The sequence below is a fragment of the Cervus canadensis genome, chromosome 29 (genome assembly GCF_019320065.1).
Source record: "Cervus canadensis isolate Bull #8, Minnesota chromosome 29, ASM1932006v1, whole genome shotgun sequence".
Lineage (NCBI taxonomy): Eukaryota > Metazoa > Chordata > Mammalia > Artiodactyla > Cervidae > Cervus > Cervus canadensis.
The window spans coordinates 49,063-67,789 of NC_057414.1; the positions used below are offsets into that span (position 1 = coordinate 49,063).

The 18,727-nt window shown below is 40.7% G+C and overlaps 1 protein-coding gene across 1 annotated transcript; it reads right to left on the reverse strand.

Annotated features, from left to right (window-relative positions):
* Positions 1-9,337: 9,337 nt before the first annotated feature.
* LOC122431276 (tripartite motif-containing protein 64-like) lies at positions 9,338-18,358 on the reverse strand. The gene is made up of 5 exons (XM_043452499.1): positions 17,948-18,358; positions 17,353-17,448; positions 16,214-16,457; positions 14,102-14,209; positions 9,338-9,825 (listed from the first exon to the last, which is right to left on the reverse strand). The coding sequence occupies exons 1-5, from the start codon at positions 18,356-18,358 to the stop codon at positions 9,338-9,340; spliced, it is 1,347 nt and encodes a 448-aa protein (XP_043308434.1).
* Positions 18,359-18,727: the final 369 nt, after the last annotated feature.

Below are 18,727 nucleotides of genomic sequence, written 5' to 3' on the forward strand. Positions count from 1 at the left end.
GGATAAATTTGATCTATTGGTCTATTAATCTATGGATTTCAGTGTTCAAAGAGATGTTAAAGTATCTATTGAAATCTCAGACTACAATTTCCATTTCTCTTGGCAGTTCTATCAGTTTTAGCCCTATGTAATGTGACTCTCTCTTATTAGGTGCATGAACACTTAGGATTCTTAAGTCCTCTTCATGATTTTATCCTTTTATCACTTTGAAATGAACTGGGAATAATATTTTTATTCTGAAATTTATTGTTTCTAATATGAATATAGACACTCCTGTTCTTAGAATAGTGTTAATATGTATGACTATTTAGTTGTTTTAATTTAGCCAATGTGTGAATCTATATTTTGAGTTTGTAGACAACATGTAGTTGTACCTTACTTTTTTATCTATCAGAAAACATTCGCCTTTAACTAGAATGTTTCCATCACTTATATTAAATATGATTATTGATATGGTTATCAGTCAGTCTATCATTGCTGCTATTTGTTTACTGTTTTCCCACATGTTGTCCCTCTTTCTTCTCTCTCCCTGTCTTTATAAAATATTGTTTATGATTCCGTTTTGTCAACTTTGTTGGCTCATTAGTTGTAACCCCCAATTTAAAGTTATTTTAGTTGTTCATAAAAAGTTTAGAATATTTATCTTTAATTTATCATAGTCTATATATATATATGTGATATCTCACCACTTCACAAATACTATAAATATAACCATAACAAAAATAACCATATTTTATGTGTAAATAAATATACATGTATGTATTTCTCCTTCCAAACTCTGTAATATATTTGTCATATATTTTACATTTATATACATAGTAAAAGTTTCATAATATTGTGAAGTTTTTAATAGTCATATTGCTATTTTATTATAATGTTTTTATTTTTAAAATATAATCCATTATCTTAAAGAGTTTCAAATAGCAAAATAAAGCCTTATATATTTACCCACATAATTATAATTTCTGGTGCTCTCCATTTTTGTGTGTTTATTTTCCTTGTTATGTGCTATACATCTAGAAGCCATGATTTCTTGCACTTTTTGGTATAATACAAGAAGAAACACCTAGTCTCTATTTCTCCATCTTAAGAAGTAGAAGTCTCCCCTTGTGTAACTTTTGTGAGCAGTAGTAAAAACTTTATAATGAAAAGAAAATGGACTTTCTGTTAATTTTCTTTTACTAGAGTTTTAGTATTTTAAAACTAAAATTGGATTGCTAGTGAGAGTATCTTACCTTGCTTATTTGGGACATGAACACCTAAGAAAATATTAAATTAAGATGCACCAGTGGGAGACTGGAAAACATTGTGGTTGTTAACAATGACTTCTATCTGGGTGATATTATTACAAACAAATGCGCAGCTATGTATTTTGAAAAACATGTGGAAAAACACGTTTATTTTTCTTTATTGTTTTATACAATCCCATTGTCCCTTTGAAAAAAATTAATATTGAACACTTAGTTGTAAATGCGCCAGAGTTTTGAAGTCACAGAAACACTTCTTACTTCTTTTTCATTTTTTAAATAAAGCTAATTTTTTAGAACAGTTTAAGTTTACAGCAAAACTGAGCAAAGTAAGGGGATTCTGATATACCCCTCCCTCACACATGCATAGCGTCCCCCACAAGCAAAGTCCTATAGCAAACTGGAACCTTTGTGGCCTTTGCAGACTGGCTTCGCTTACTTACTCATAAACAATTAGACTTCCTTCCTGTCATCCTGTGGTTTGACAGCTGCTTTCTTTTGAGCAGCGAGTAACATGCCGGGGTCTGGATGCGCCATGGTTTACTCATCCCTTCACCTAGTGAGGGACGTCTTGGTTGCTCCCATGTTTTCACAATTATGAAAAAAGTTGCTACAGACGTCTGTGTACAGGCTTTGGATAAGCAGACATTTTCTACACCTTTGTGCAGATAACAGACTGAGATTGCTGGACAAACACAAGTTTAGATTTGGAAGAACTGCCGAAGTTTACTCCTAAGTGTCTGCGCCATTGTGCATCGCCAAGAGCAATAAATGAGTTTCTGTTACTCCATGTCCGTGTTGGCATTTGACATGTTTTCTACTCCTTTATATTTTGCATGGCAGTCAACACTTGTTGGTACGTGTTTATCTGAAGAAATAAGTTTAAACAAACAGCATGATATTCAGAGTTGAAAGCAAACAAACAAACCGGAAATCCCAGCTGGATTTACCTCAGAGGAAAAAGGCCAGTGCTAGGAGCGCACCAGGGCTTCCCAGGAGGCTCAGTAGTACGGACTCTGCCTGCCAACGCCAGACACAGAAGACACGCCGGTAGGACGCGGGGTAGATGCTTGACCAGGGACGATCCTCTGGAGGAGGAAACGGCAGTCCCGTCCGGAATTCTTGCGTGGAAGATTCCATGGACAGAGGAGCCTGGCGGGTTGCAGTCGTCCTCGGGGTTCCGAGGAGGAGGAGGAACTGAGCGCACACAGGAGCTCCCGGGTTCGCTGTCCAAGGCCGGCTGCGCCTGGCCTGGGGGGTCCGGCAGCCCCGGGGATCCGCCTCTCAGGTCGCCCTGGACCCAGAAGTCCCCCGCGGCCTCGCTCCGCACCCGGGCCCTCGGCGTCCTTGCCCGCGGAGCCGGAGGTGAGGTCGCGGCCACAAAAGTCCGCGAATCTCCTCTCGGGCTTAGTGGCCTGGCGCGCCCCGTTTCCTGCACAGGGCCCGCAGATCCCGGTTTTCTCACGTGCGACCCGCCTCCTTACCGCGACAGCATCCCCGGGGACGCAGGCCTCCTCGGCGCCACTGGGCACTCGTGGACAGAAGGAGCCCGGGTCCCGTGAGGAAGCCGCCGTCTCCCACCAGGACTTGGTTGCTCTCCGTCGCCCTCCGCGGCCTCCTCACTCCCTGCGCGGCTTCGGCGGGACGAAGCCGGACACCTCCGGCAGCCCGGCCCGGGACCCGCCCCCGGGCGCCCTCCCGCGTCCTCCCAGGGATCTGGAGCCGCGCGCCTCGCGCTCCATTTCTGCGCTTCTCTCGGCGGCGGGCGGGCTCGGCGGGGCGCGGAGAGGAGCCTCCCGCCGCCCGGCGATGGCTCGGAGCTCAGATCCGCGGCCGCACCATCTGGAGACACGCCTCTCTCTGGGAAGGAGGAGGCTCCTTCCAGAAAGGATGTGAGAACCAGGGACAGACTCTAAGCTCACAAGAGCTCTGTCCCCAGCAGTGACACGGAACCAGAGGCGGGGCTGAGGCCGGGGGTCTCAGACCTGCAGGGTCAGAGGGTCCCCAGGGCCGCCCCTGCTCTTGCTCCCGCCCCTGGGGCCGCGGAATTCTGCGCTGTAGGGCTTCAGTCTAGGACCTGTTGTATATTATCTTTGATCCAATGTTTTTCTGTAGCACCGCTTACATTTTTTTTTCTAGATAACGTTTGTATTTTTTATTCCTATTGTTTTTGTTCAAAGCTGAATCCCTTGATATTTTGAAAGATAATACAAGAAATACAGTGAAAACTTTGTTTCTAAATTAAACCGATAAAAATAAATACAAATTATAAATCTAACCAATTTACAAAAAGCCGGCAGTATCACAAATTCATGAAAGAGGAAACTGGAATTTTTTATAGTAAGAAAGAAATGAATTTACTCATTTTTATATATTCTAAAAATAATAATACTACATAATGAAAAAGTAAAACTAATGTGGAAATGCTCTCAAATTTTATACAACTCAGATTCATTTAACCCAATTACTGACTGTGTCATTTTTAAGTCATTTTGGACAAAACCTCTACTTGCCTTTGCCCTCCCATGCATTCTCGCATCAAGTCACGTGTACCAAAGGGCTCTGGAGTTACTGGTCTCACTCTATTAGAGAGACATAAACAGGCCACAACTCCATCCAAACACCTGTTTTCCCATCAATAGAATTCCTGAAACAGTCAGCTGATTTAAATTCCCTGTCTTAGATTGTATACTGTACATGATACCCATATTAAATATTTTCAAAGTGTGTGCAAACACGAAAGAGGACAGTAACTAGTAGTTTCAGTTTCCAGAGTAAGTGTTGCCAGATCTCTCCTGCTATTGATCCAGAAAGGAAAATTACAAGTAGGGATTTATTTTCTGCCCCCGCACTAAGGTAGTTGTCATTTTTCTGGGCACTGGCAGTGAGCGTTTCAAGGAGACAGGACAGAGAAATTGGGAACACTGGGTCACAGCCGGGGAAGGGAAGGACTAGGACCACACCTGAGTGTGTGCACTGTCCTGGCCCATTAACTTCTGTGACAGACTGTTCCGCCTCTCCTGCGTCATTCTCATTATTACTTTCACTTCATCTTGGCTCCTGTATCAGTCACCCTTTGTATATTGTTACCCTACATATGCTTTGCATGGCTCTCTCAATGATAATGCTTTCTATTACTGATTACACTCACTGTTCAATCTTCAATCAAGAATGAAATACTATAAAGTTAAGAACTGTAACTTTTAGGCTTGTATCCTATGCAACAAGACATGCTTAGAAAATCTGTTCAATCTTCAAGGATAGAATAACATAGAACTGTAACTTTTAGGTTTTATATCCTCTGCAACAAGACATGGCTTAGAAAACAGTAGATGCTGAAAGAATTAGAAAATATGCACTTTAAATTCACAAGAAGAGCCCCACTTGACTGGATATCTTACTATCTATCTTAGGTTATAAGACTTATTAGCACTTCATGGCAAAAATAACTTATGAGAAAATCTCCTGATTTTAGGTAAAAAGAATTGTAACTTAGACCTAGTTTTGCAAGTTAAAGCCAAGTAGGGAAGCAAGTGACACAAACTGATAAGAAATTTTCCATACAAATTCAATATTTTAGTTATCTATTAATAAAAGAATATAAAATTGAAAATTTCTGGAAACTTTAAGAAATCAAAAGCATTTATGTACAGTGCATCCTAAAAGCATATATTAAAGAGCATACCAGTGTATGAAACTTCATACACAGCATTCTATGGGAAATAAATGTATTGGTCATTTTTTGGATACCAAATGCCTTGTACACTACTTAAATGCTTGTTATTTTAAAAAGAAAGTCAAAATCACCTTTTACAAATATTTGTTTAATAAAGTAAAACATAAAAGTGTTTTGAAGAGTCTGAAAAAAAAGTATTTTGAAGAGTCTGAAATAACTAGCTATCTGCCTATCTACCTAATATGTATCTATCTAATTTAAAGACCTTTATGTTTTAAAATATATTTTCATATAGCAACAGTGAAAACTATGGGCTTGGGTGATAATGATGGGTCCATGTGGGTTCACAAGTTGTAAAAATATATATATATATATGAGAGACAACCTACAGAAAGTGTGAGAACGTGAGCATGAGGGAATCCCTGAGCCCAGGTTCAGGCAGATCTACAGTCCCCATCTACAGCACGTCCTTCAGGACACTAACTCTAGAGCCGAGGACCCAGGTCCACCTTGTGCTGTCTCTGCACCTCCTCAACCTGTGTCTTATAACACTGTTTCTGACTCTTCAGGACGCCTTGGCAGGACCTGCCAATCTCCAGCCTCCTGCAGGGAGATTCTGGCAACTAGACTTGACCATGAATCCTCATGGAAAATCTGATCTTTGTCCTTGGAGGGGTTTTTAGACTCTCCATGGAATTGAACCCCTCATGGAAAAATAGTTTTCTGGGGGAGGTTCAACTCTTACACATTGTCCTAAAATTTCTCGTGGGCTTTCATTTGGATTCCTTTGGGGACATCCGATATCTTGGAAAACTGGACACATAATCTCTTGGAATATTTCTTTGGGAACATCCGTTGTCTTGGAATATTGAACACTCGAATCGTGTTCCCTGAAATGAACCACTTTCTCCTCGGACTCCTATTTCTCCTTGAAATCTTGAATGTATTTCAGCTTTATGTTCTCTGAGAACTACTTGTCTTTCTCAGACAGGACCATTGTCAGCCCCTGATACTCAGTTTGGGGTATTTTGGGAAGTATTAGGGCCATAACTTCTTTAAAAAATGGGTAAGCTTTCAGGGGCTTCTTGGGTAAATTAGAATAGTGTGTGTGTGTGTGTGTGTGTGTGTGTGTGTGCGCGCGCGCGCGCGCATGTGTTTTGTTTTTGTGAGGACTTTTTAAATATTCCTTAATTTCCAGGAATAATTCTTAAAGTGCACGGTTTCCTCATGTTGTAAAAGTTTCTAACCATTCCATTATACACATTTCTCTGGAAGTATCTTACAAGTAATTTTTCCCCAGTCTATCAGGGACGGAGGTATTTTGAATGGGTGGCCATCACTGAGCAGGGGACTATTCTCCATGTCTTCTAGTAATTTCACAAGATCTTTCTTGGACACTGGAAACTCCATTTCTAGAATTTGGGGCCACTTACAAGGTGCCAGTGATGCAATCACCATCCCAAGAGCTTGACCATCCTCACACTAAAGATGTAGAAGGTTAATTCCTTCTTGAAATTCTATAGTGTGTGGGATGCAATGATTCCACAGACAAGCGAAGGTAAATCCCTTTCCTTGTATTTCCTAAATGGGAAAATCACACCACACTTGTTATATATCAATTCTATAATCTAAGTTGACCCTAAAAAATAAAATGAAAATTGCTGCAAATCCTGAATGAAATTTGTGTTTGGATTTCAGATGCAACATCTGTACTCTTTAACATTCCCTTATCTCTTCAGCCTGTTTTCCACCCAGTTTTACAGGGTTTATCCTAAATGGAACTTAACCAAAAAAAATGAGTTATTCAATCAAGAGTGTTAGAATCAGAGATGTAATCCAGAAAAGTGTAGTAAAAAGGTGAAAATGAAAAGAGAAATGGCTGAAAGGAAAGGCCTTGGATTCCATACCACAGAGAATGGCCTTCTGTGAATTGAAGGACCAAGGGTCCAAGAGAGGATCTGGAAATAAAATGAGATAAACAGAGAAGCTGGTTTGAGATCTGTCAAAAAGAGACTGATTGTCTTAGGGAAATCTCAAAATCAACAGTATAAAACAAGCTTCTGTAGTAGATAATTTTAACCTCAAAATAATGGAATTTCCTTAAGCTGTGAATTTGCAGCTCAGTTTCCTCTCTACTCCTGACTTTATCCCTAGTACTTTATGTCTATTATGTTCACTATCTTTTGGAAAATTTTGTCAATGAAGGAATAATATTTTGTCTATACAGTTCAGTTCAGTCTTTCAGTCGTGTTCGACTCTTTGCAACCCCATGAACCTCAGCACACCAGGCCTCCCTGTCTATCACCAACTGCCGGAGTCCACCCAAACCCAAATCACCGTCCATTGAGTAGGTGATGCCATCCAACCACCTCATGCTCTGTTGTCCCTTACTCCTCCTGCCCTCAATCTTTTCCAGCATCAGGGTCTTTTCAAATGAGTCAGCTCTTTGCGTCTGGTGGCCAAAATATTGGAGTTTCAGCTTCAACACCAGACCTTCCAATGAACACCCAGGACTGATCTGCCTTAGGACGGACTGATTGGATCTCCTTGTAGTCCAAGGGACTCTCAAGAGTCTTCTCCAAAACCACAGTTCAAAAGCACCAATTCTTCAGCACTCAGTTTTCTTCATAGTCCACCTCTCACATCCATACATGACCACTGGAAAAACCATAGTCTTGACTAGATGGACCTTTGTTGACAAAGTAATGTCTCTGCTTTTTAATGTGCTGTCTAGGTTGGTCATAACTTTTCTTCCAAGGAGTAAGCATCTTTTAATTTCATGGCTGCAAGCACCATCTACAGTGATTTTGGAGCCCAGAAGGATAAAGTCAGCCACTGTTTCCCCATCTATTTGCCATGAAGTGATGGGACCAGATGCCATGATCTTAGCTTTCTGAATGTTGAGCTATAAGTCAACTTTTTCACTCTCCTCTTTCACTTTCATCAAGAGGCTCTTTAGTTCTTCTTCACTTTCTGCCATAAGGGTGGTGTCATCTGCATATCTGAGGCTATTGATATTTCCCCCGGCAGTCTTGATTCCAGCTTGTGCTTCTTTCAGCCCAGCATTTCTCATGATGTACTCTGCATAGAAGTTAAATAAGCAGGGTGACAATATACAGCCTTGATATACTCCTTTTCTTATTTGGAACCAGTCTGTTTTTCCATGTCCAGTTCTAACTATTGCTTTCTGACCTGCATACAGGTTTTTCAAGAGGCAGATCAGGTGGTCTGGTATTCTCATCTCGTGAAGAATTTTCCACCATTTATTGTGATCCACAGAATCAAAGGGTTTGCCATAGTCAATAAAGCAGAAATAGATGTGTTTTTCTGTTTCTCTTGCTTTTCTGATGATCCAGCGAATGTTGGCGATTTGATCTCTTGTTCCTCTGCCTTTTCTAAAACGAGCTTGAAATCTGGATTTTCACAGTTCACGTATTGCTGAAGCCTGTCTTGGAGAATTTTAAGCATTACTTTACTAGCGTGTGAGATGAGTGCAATTGTCCAGTAGTTTGAGCTTTCTTTGGCATTGCCTTTCTTAGGGATTGGAATGAAAACTGACCTTTTCCAGTCCTGTGGCCACTGTTGAGTTTTCCAAATTTGCTGACTTATTGAGGGCAGCACTTTCACAGCATCATCTTTCAGGATTTAAAATAACTCAACTGGAATTCCATCCCCTCCACTAGCTTTGTTCGTAGTGATACTTCCTAAGGCCCAGTTGACTTCACATTCCACGATGTCTGGCTCTAGTGAGTGATCACACCATCATGATTATCTGGGGCTTTTGTCTATACGGATTCTTTAATTCATGTGTTTCTTCACTGATTCACCTAACACTTCTATGTGTTCTGTTCTGAGTACTGCACAGACAGTGGGATGTAACAATAATATGAAATAAGATAAGAACTGTCTGAACTGTCAGAGGAATTTGACTAATTTAGAATTCGTCAAAATATCTACTAACTTGAGAAAAGTTTGCTGAAGAGTGTAATGAGAAGGTATATGCTAGAGTCAGTAAATGGTATTGGGCATTGTTTCCTTTTGGAGGTCATGCATATGTCCCACAATGAGATAGTCCTGGTTTTACAATTTTGTATATTTCTAAAAACCATTGATTATGTAGTTTAAAAGTAGTGACCTTTATGACACATAAACTTTAGTTAATATAATCCTTATTTTAAAAAGAAAAGCAATTGAATATATTCTATGAAATACTTCATAATGAATGTTTATTAAAAATTTAACAGATTTATACATACAACAATTTTATGCCATTTTGTAAACATACAATCACTATGTCACATTAAATAATAATCACTGCTGAGTACAGTCAGGTATCCTGTGTCCTCACATGAAGTGAAGGGCAGCAATATACCCAGACAAGAAGCTCCAGTAAATGGCCCGAGAAATGGGCAATTCATGGAGATTTAAGGCAAAGGAAAGGTATCAGAGGGGAGGAGAAAGCAGAAGGAAGGGAAGTATATATGAGGGAACTTCTGAAAACATCATAGAAGCTCACAGTTCCCTTGTCATAATCCAAAAACACTCCAATCTTACCCAGAGGCCTTTTCACAAAATGAACTAAGGGTGGGGAGGTGGTGGACAGAATATACTGACTGTTCACCTTTGTAGAACACAGAAAAAATGCTTCTTCAGCACCAATGCTGATACTGGTATCACGTGTGAAGATGCTCTTACAGACCCCCAGAACCCAGCTGGAGGACTGTGCCACGTCCAGCTCCCAGTAATGCCTCCCGGAGATGAAGGCCCAACCTCCCCAGGACACAGCACACGCCCCGCCCCGGGGCTGTCTGGACCCGCCGGGATGGTCATCCTCAAACAGCACACTTGCATCATCCAGGATCACATGGTGAACGGTCGTTGTCCGACTCAGAACATTATTCACTGAGGAAAGAGTAACAATTGTGTCAGCCAGTTGAATTTCCATGTCTCTGAGAGGCAGAGGCTGTCTACACAATAAGCTTTTTAATTTTCCTTTCCTCCTTCAAGGAAATCAAAACAAAGATAGCAAAGGGAGTTAGAGTGACTCTTCTCTGAAGAATAAAAGTTATTTAAAAAGACATATATCATGAACTGGGTGAAGTCTGACTTAATGTCAATCTCTTCATAGTTTACTTTAGGACTCACCTAAAAACATTTATTCTTATATTAGAAAACTTTTCTTGTGTCCTTTGTACTTAATACTATGGAAACTGCAGATGGCACTTTGTTATCACGTGGATATTTATGGGGGTATAATCTCTACCTATTACATTTTCAAAGGTCAAAAGAACTGATAGAAATCCATCTATGAATAATTTGGAAGCTTCAAAATAGATGTTCTGACTAACAGTGTTCATGCATCCCTTGCCTTAAAGTTGTTGTGAGATTGAGAGCATTACAATTCTTCTGCCAAAGCCCATTTCAGTTTTTCTGTCATTTATCCCTAATTTTAGAAATAATAAATATTCTTTGGACAATGTGTAATAAATGTAGCTATAATGCAGTGAAAATGAAAGTGTTAGTCCTTCAGTCCTGTTTGACTCTTTGTGACCCCATGGACTGTATGTAGCCCACCAGGCTGCTCTGTCCATGGAATTCTCCATGAAAGAATACTGGAGTGGATTTCCATTCCCTTCTCTAGGGATCTTCCCGGCCCAGGGCTTGAACGTGGTTCTCCTGCATTGCAGGCAGACTCTTTATCATCTGAGCCACCAGGGAAGCCCATACAGTGAATTAAAAAGCACCAATGGAAAACAAAACAAAACAAACAAACAAAAAAAAGCAGCAATGATGGATTTAAGCTCAAGAGTGAAATAAACTGAGTAAGCAACGTATTTATGGTCACTCACAAAACTAAATATTCTGTCTGTTTATAATCACAGTAACAACCTGGTTGCTCTCCTTTAGCTCATCCTATTTCATATATATTTATATATATGTGTATATATATACATATATATATATATATATATGTTGTTTTGGAGAAAAATGAATGAAACTGAAACACATTAAAGGAGTTAAAATCATTAGGACTTGGTGACAGTCTGTGAGGTGTGATAAAGAGGGAAATGCCAAACATAACTCGTATAATCCTTTCTAGCTTCACTAAGATATGGAATGGTAGAAGAGAACCATGTTTGTGCTCTCTTCTTTTTGATTGGGGGAATCAAGAGTTCTCCACATGTTTAACTGTGCATCCAATTAAACGCCAACCAACAGATAATTTCTTAATCTGGATGAGTAGTGTATAGTAGAAGACAAGAAATAGTTGAACAATACTCAATGCTCACAAAAATTTTAATGAAGATAAAAAATGAAAACTGTTTCTAATCTGACTACAGAGGCAACAAAAGTGTCCGAAATGCAGTACTTGGATGCAATCTCAGAAATGACAGAATGAACTGTTCATTTCCAAGGCAAACCATTCAATATCAGAGTAATCCAAGTCTATGCCTCAACCAGTAATGCTGAAGAAACTGAATTTGAACAGTTCTATGAAGACCTACAAGACCTTCTAGAACTAACACCCAACAAAGATGTCCTTTTCATTATAAGGGACTGGAATGCAAAAATAGGAAGGCAAGGAAAACCTTGAGAAACAGGCAAATTTGCCCTTGGAGTACAGAAAGAAGCAGGGCAAAGGCTAATAGAGTTTTGCCAAGAGAATGCACTGCTCATAGCAAACACCCTCTTCCAACAACACATGAGAAAATTCTATACATGGATCACCAGATGGTCAATACCAAAATCAGATGGATTATATTCTTTGCAGCCAATGATGGAGAAACTCTATACAGTCAGCAAAACAAAGACAGGGAGCTGACTGTGGCTCAGACCATGAACTCCTTATTGCCAAATTCAGACTTAAATTGAAAGTAGGGAAAACCACTAGACCATTCAGGTATGACCTAACTCAAATCCCTTATGATTATACAGTGGAAGTGACAAATAGATTCAGGGGATTAGATCTGATAGAGAGAATGCCTGAAGAACTATGGACAGAGGTTCATGACATTTTACAAAAAGCAGTGATCAAGAAAAAGAAACGCAGAAAGGTATATGGTTGTCTGAGGAAGCTTTATAATTAATTGTGAAAAGAAGAGTACCTAAAGGCAAAGGAGAAAAGGAAAGATATACCAATTTGAATGTAGAGTTCCAAAGAATAGCAAGGAAATAGCAAAAAAAAAAAAAAAAAAGAAAGAAAAAGGAAAAAAAAAAGAAAAGCAAAGAATAGCAAAGAAAGCCTTCCTCAGCGATCAATGCAAAGAAATAGAGGAAAACAACAGAATGGGAAAGACTAGAGATCTCTTCAAGAAAATTAGAGATACCAAGGAAATATTTCATGCAAAGATGTACTCAATAAAGGACAGAAATGATATGGACTTAACAGAAGCAGAAGATATTAAGAAGAGGATGCAAGAATACACAGTAGAACTATAAAAAAAAAAAAACCTTAATGACCCAGATAACCATGATGGTGTGATCACTCACCTAGAGCGGGACATCCTGAAATGTGAAGTCAAGTGGGCCTTAGGAAGCATCACTAAGAACTAAGTGAGTGGAGGGGATGGAATTCCAGTTGAGCTATTTCAAATCCTAAAAGATGATGCTGTGAAAGTGCTGCACTCAATATGCCAGCAAATTTGGAAAACTCCGCAGTGACCACAGGACTGGAAAAGGTCAGTTTTCATTCCAATCCCAAAGAAAGACAACGCCAAAGAATGCTCAAACTACTGCACAACTGAACTCATCTCACACGCTAGTAAAGTAATGCTCAAAATTCTTCAAGCCAGGCTTCAACAGTACATGAACCCTGAACTACCAGATGTTCAAGCTGCATTTAGAAAAGCCAGAGGAACTAGAGATCAAATTCCCAACATCTGCTGGATCATTGAAACAAGAGAGTACCAGAAAAAAACATCTATTTCTGCTTCTTTGACTACACCAAAGTTTTTGACTGTGTGGATCACAACAAACTGTGGGAAATTCTTCAAGAGATGGGAATACCAGACCTCCTGACTTGTCTCCTGAGAAATCTGCATGCAGGTCATGAAGAAACATTTAGAACTGGACATGGAACAACAGACTGTTTCCAAATTTGGAAAGGCGTAAGTCAAGGCTGTATATTATCACCCTGCTTGTCTAACTTAAATTCAGAGTACATCATGAGAAATGCTGGACTAGATGAAGCACAAGCTGGAATTAAGACTGTTGGGAGAAATATAAATAACCTCAGATGCGCTGATGACACCAGCCTTATGGCAGAAAGTGAAGTGGAAGTAAAGAGTCTCTTGATGAAAGTGAAAGAGGAGAGTGAAAACGTTGGCTTAAAACTCAACATTCAGAAAACTAAGATCATGGCATCCGGTCCCATCACTTCATGGTAAATAGATGGGGAAACAATGAAAACAGTAGTAGACTATTTGGCAGGGGGTGGGGGGTGTGTGGTCCAAAATCACTGCTGATGGTGACTGCAACCATGGAATTAAAAGATGCTTGCTCCTTGGAAGAAAAGTTATGACCAACCTAGAAAGCATTTTAAAAAGCAGAGACATTACCTTGCTAACAAAGATTCATCTAGTCAAAGCTATGGTTTTTCCAGTAGTCATCTATGCATGTGAGAGTTGGACTATAAAGAAAGCTAAGCACCAAGATCGATGCTTTTGAACTGCGGTGTTGGAGAAGACTCTGGAGAGTTCCTTGAACAGCAAGGAGATCCAACCTGTCCATCCTAGAGGAAATCAGTCCTGAATATTCACTGGCAGGACTGATGCTAAGGCTGAAACTCCAATACTTTGGCACCTGATGGGATGAACTCACTCATTCGAAAAGACCCTGATGCTGGGAAAAACTGAAGGCAGGAGAAGAAAGGAACAACAGAGGATGAGATGATTGGGTGGCATCACTGGCTCAATGGATATGAGCTTGAATAAACTCCAGGAGTTTGTGATGGACAGGGAAGCCTGGCGTGCTGCAGTCCATGGGATCGCAAAGTCAGACAAGACTGAGCGACTGAACTGAACTGATAGAGGTAGAGAAGATGTTACCAACTTCAGGAATGTGTGCACCACCTTCATATCCAAAAAAGAAAAAAGAAATACAACAAAAATGAAAGAAGGTTTTTTCCCAAGAAGCTCTAATGAAATGTAGCCCTGATCACCAAAAGGCTGACTCTTACCTCTGAAATTGTTCAGCATGTTTAGGAATCCAGAGACAGGCCAGGAAGGGAGCTCTGGGTTCACGGGCTGAGGCTTCTGTATCTGTGCCAAGTCAGTCCTGTAACAAAGAACATCGGTTCCATGTCAAGACCAATGGCTAATCACATGAACATTGCAAAACAGCATACTTCACTACAGGATCCAATATGTTCTCAGGATTCTCCTACTTTTGGTGATTTGCTTATACAATATATTCTACTCATTGAGAATATAAAAATGTTGCCATATATTTTACTAAATATAAATTATATCAAATTTCATTTTCCCCATTTTTCTCAGACAATATTCCAAATTTGCACTCACTAAACTTCATTCCCTTCCCCAATTCCATCAATTCCAAGATCCTGGGCATTTTACAGAGAGCAAAAAATTCAGGCTAAGCTTTTGAGACTTCACTCACAAAGTAGCCATAAAGGATGCATTCTGTTGTCTAAACGGAAGTGCTCACTGACCAGACATGTTTACTCTTGTCAGTCCAGCAAAGTGACCCAGGTCCAACCTGGCTGCCCTGGTCCTGAACGTCTCACTTCCCAATGGGCAGCAGAAAGCCGCTCCCTGTGAGGTCCTGCCTGCAGGGGGCTTGCTGTGATGGAACGGGCTGAGTCACTGCTACGCAGTATTAACAAAATCACAGTCTCTCTTTTCATGGTAGGGAGGGTGCCTCTTTCATGCCTTTTCCACCTTTCAATTACTAGGCTAGGTGCTTACTCTGTGATGTCTTAGAAAAATCCCTGGCTACGTTTTATTGCAGTCAGGCTGGAGAGAATGGGTCGAGTGGGTGGAACAAAGCCCAGAATGTCAGCAGGTTTTCAGATATATTCGATTTCAGTCAAATGAAAAGGAAACTAATGAGACCAAGGGTCAGAAACCCATGAAATTCTTTTGAAATAAAATAGAAAATAGCCAAAAAGACAATGTTGGCAATCCATATGTTATGGTTCTGTACCTGTGGATTCACACATGGATTCACCGGTACATTCTGGGCTATGTATTTGCTTATTTATTCCTTTATTTTATAATCGGATCAGAGCTACTGTTCTACCTATACTTCATATACAGTGTGCACCAGTCAATCCCAAATTCCGTGTTCCCCCCAGTGTTCCAAAACCCCTAATGCCTTTTCTTTTGCCTTTGTTCTGAGTTGAAAAGTTCACCAAAAATTCCAGAAACTTCCAAAAATATAAAAATTGAAAATGCCACACACCAGGGTATGACTTATGTAGCATTTACTTTACACTGTATGTGTTAGTTGTAAAGTTGTCTAGAGATGACGAAGTGTTCAGGAGCATGCGTATTAGTTATCTGAGAATACTATGGCATTATGTCTAAAGGATCCTGTATCCTGGGATTTAGATATGGGGAGGACCTGAAATCAATCCCCAGGTCCCAAGCAAGAACTATGGGTCCACCTCATTAAAAAGACAAAAATATTTCAGAAATCAAAAAATGTCAGTGTATACTCACGTTTCCAGCACATTGTCCAAGTCCTGCAAAGGGAAAAAAAAAAGATCATGTTAATCATTAGGGTTCTGTCCTTTTCCATCTCCTTTCCTACTCCTGTTTCAAAATAAGACATGGTTTTATAATTCTTTTCTAAGTAACACTCAGAAGCAATCTTCATAACAGACCCTAACCTAAAACATGATGGGCTTCCTCAGGTCTCGTTAAAGAGGGAAAGAGGGCAGGAACAGTCTGCACAATCATGCAGCAACATCTAGATTTCCAGGGTCACTCACTGCCCACTGCTGTCTTCAAGAAGTGATCTCACCATTTATGGTAACGATTAAAGTAAACCAGACAATTGCATAAAAATAATTATATATTGCATTAAAATTGATACCAGTTCTAAACATCTTGCCTGTGTGACAGGAAGAACTTCAGTGTCTTCAGGAAGCATGGATAACAAAGGGTGCCAAGGGTTTAAGGGGATGTATACTGAGATTTACTCCAAGAAAATTAACTTTCCCCTGGTCACAGAATCTTGCTGATTATGTTATCATCTGTCTGGATAGGTAATATTTCAGTGTCCTAGCAACTCATCTAGAAGAGTGTTTCTCTCTCTGAGGATGGATCCTCCTTTCTCACCTGGAGCAACTCCACGTCCGGCTTGTGGCACATCCCGGTCAGCTCTCTGTACATTTCTTTCAGAGTTTCTCTCTGTTGAGTCATTTGGAGCACACTCTCCTTGAGTTGTTCACAAATCTCCTTGGCTTCTCTCTCCAGGGCTTCTAGATGCAGTTGCTCCTCCTCCCGGAGCAACAGAAGCATCCTCTGATACTCAAGCTTGATCATTACCTTCCTTAAGGCCATGTAGTCCTGCAGAGAGAGTGGATCCAAAGCATTACTTATGTTCACATTCAAAAGAAAACCTCAAATATTATTTCCTTAGTGTCATCAAGGAAGTTCCTGACAAATTGCCACATGCATCAAAGAGTCTTAAATATTTCCTGGTCCTTATTGCCCATGCTTTCTCTGAATTCCTAATCTCTTTCCCTGTTTAAATTAAGTCATCTGAGGGATCCAGGCTGTCTCCCAAGGAGGATTCTTTAGCGTTCTTACTCCATCAATTATTTCCTCTCCGACCTGAGTCTTGTTTTTCTCTTGTTCCTTTCTCTGATTCTTCTCAATATTCCTTCATGAAGTAAACCCCATTTTGTGTATATGTATTTATTTTTTCCTGCATGCTCTCTTCAGTTGTGCCCAACTCTTTGTGACGTTGTGGACTGTAGCTCGCCAGGCTCCTCTGTCCATGGGATTCTCCAGGCAGGAATACTGGGTTGGGTTGTCATTTCCTCCTCCAGGGGATCTTCCCAACCCAGGGATGTACTCCACGTCTGTTGTGGCTCCCACACTGCAGGCAGATTCTTTACCCCTGAGCCATCATTTCCCCTCTAGGTACGACTCCCTTCCTCTCTCCTCCTTCACAGTCAGTTAGTGCGATGTGTCTAATACCCCATGTCTGAAAAGGCTTATTCCAATCTTCAAAGTGTGGCCTTGGAATACATTTCATGGCTTGGTCTCCCAAAATACTAGCATTCTTTGAACTAGCATATATTAACCTGTTCTAATTGCACTTACTGATCAGTCATTTGAAACCACTCCTCCAAGGAAGAGACCAGTAGCCTTTAACAGGAACTTACATAGACCTAAAAAATCTAAGTTAAAATTATATCAATATTTATACAAATAAATAGGAACATTTAATTCTCACCTCAAAGGTCTGAGTTGTGTTAGCTTCCTGATTCAGGCTGATTTGTATTTCTTCTCTCATTTTCCATAAAGACCTCATTCTCTTCAAGAGTTTCTCCTGCAAAATACCCATGGGATTTAGTGACATAGAAGATGACACCATAAATTTAATCCCATTATTCATGAGCAAAGGCAGTTGTTGGTTACACAGAAACCTTGACTTAGGAAGCTGTCGCCAGACTTTTCCACATTAATTTAATTTGATGCCAATATTTGAATATCAAGGAATAGAACTGTATACTAGAGAACTGGGGGAACTTTACAGATAATGGAATACATTTCCCAAGATACTGAGACTCAGACTCTAATAACCCGAGTAAGAAAGCCTCACGCTCCCATCAGAAGCCTGTGTCCCTGGTGCCACCCGCCCCGGGAGGCTGCATTTCCACGCATGTGGACAACTGGGCAACAACCCTGACAGGACACATTATACGTGAGGATCCACATTCAGAAATCCCACCTCCACTGTCTCCATCCCATCACCATCATAGCATCCTCATCTTCCTCTCTGACTTAGGAGCCTCTAGATCCCAAACTGCTCTAGAGGCATCACCTACCCGGGACTCCTCAGCAGCCCTGTGTATGGGACTGTGGCTGTGAGCTGCATGCTCGGGGCGTTCAGAGCAGGGCCTGCAGAGCAGGGTCTGGTCAGCCTCACAGAAGAGGCCTCTGGCTTCCTGGTGTGTCTCACAGATCTGCTCCTCAGAGCGGTGGTCGTGGTCAGCTCTGGCCTGTCTGGCAAGGGAAGCCAGCCTCTTGAGGACAATGTTGGTTTTGAAATCGGGCCTCTCTGATATTCCCCTGCACTCAGGGCAGCTCCTTGGAGTCTGGCCTTCTTCCCAGCAAAGGCTCAGACAGGGACGGCAGAAGCTGTGCCCACAGTCTATGGTGACGGGGTCCAGGAAGCAGTTCATGCAGATGGGGCAGGTGAGTTCACTCTGGAAGACCTGCAGTGTGTCTGAATCCATGTTTCTGAAAATTAAAGAAAGAAATAAGAGAGGAGAAGGGAAAAAGTCTTTCTTCTTCCCTCATCAGAAAAAATAAATCCTTTGGACAAAGTCCTGTCTTGAATTCTAATTTCCCTATTTGTTTACCTCCCCAGAACAAACCTAGAAATGGTGACTATATACACCTTGAGTTTGAACTATTATACAAAAGTTAAAATACAATAAAAGAGTCCTTAGCACCTTTTTTGTTTAAAATAAACCAGGATTTCAGTCATACTAAAATTATTAATACATGGAGAGGCTTAAAGTTTAGTGTGAGTATGCTCAGTCCTGTCTGACTCGTTGCTATGCTATGGACTGTAGCCCACCAGGCTCGTCCTGGGATTTCCC

What these genes read in the sequence shown, in the direction of transcription:
- LOC122431276 (XM_043452499.1), bottom strand. Translation starts at nt 18,358, where the DNA reads ATGGATTCAGACACACTGCAGGTCTTCCAGAGTGAACTCACCTGCCCC. An exon ending in GGGCTGCTGAGGAGTCCCGG is followed by an intron (nt 17,449 to 17,947) that starts GTAGGTGATGCC and finishes GGTATTTTGCAG; the next exon opens with GAGAAACTCTTGAAGAGAAT. An exon ending in GCTCCAGGTGAGAAAGGAGG is followed by an intron (nt 14,210 to 16,213) that starts ATCCATCCTCAG and finishes GAACCGATGTTC; the next exon opens with TTTGTTACAGGACTGACTTG.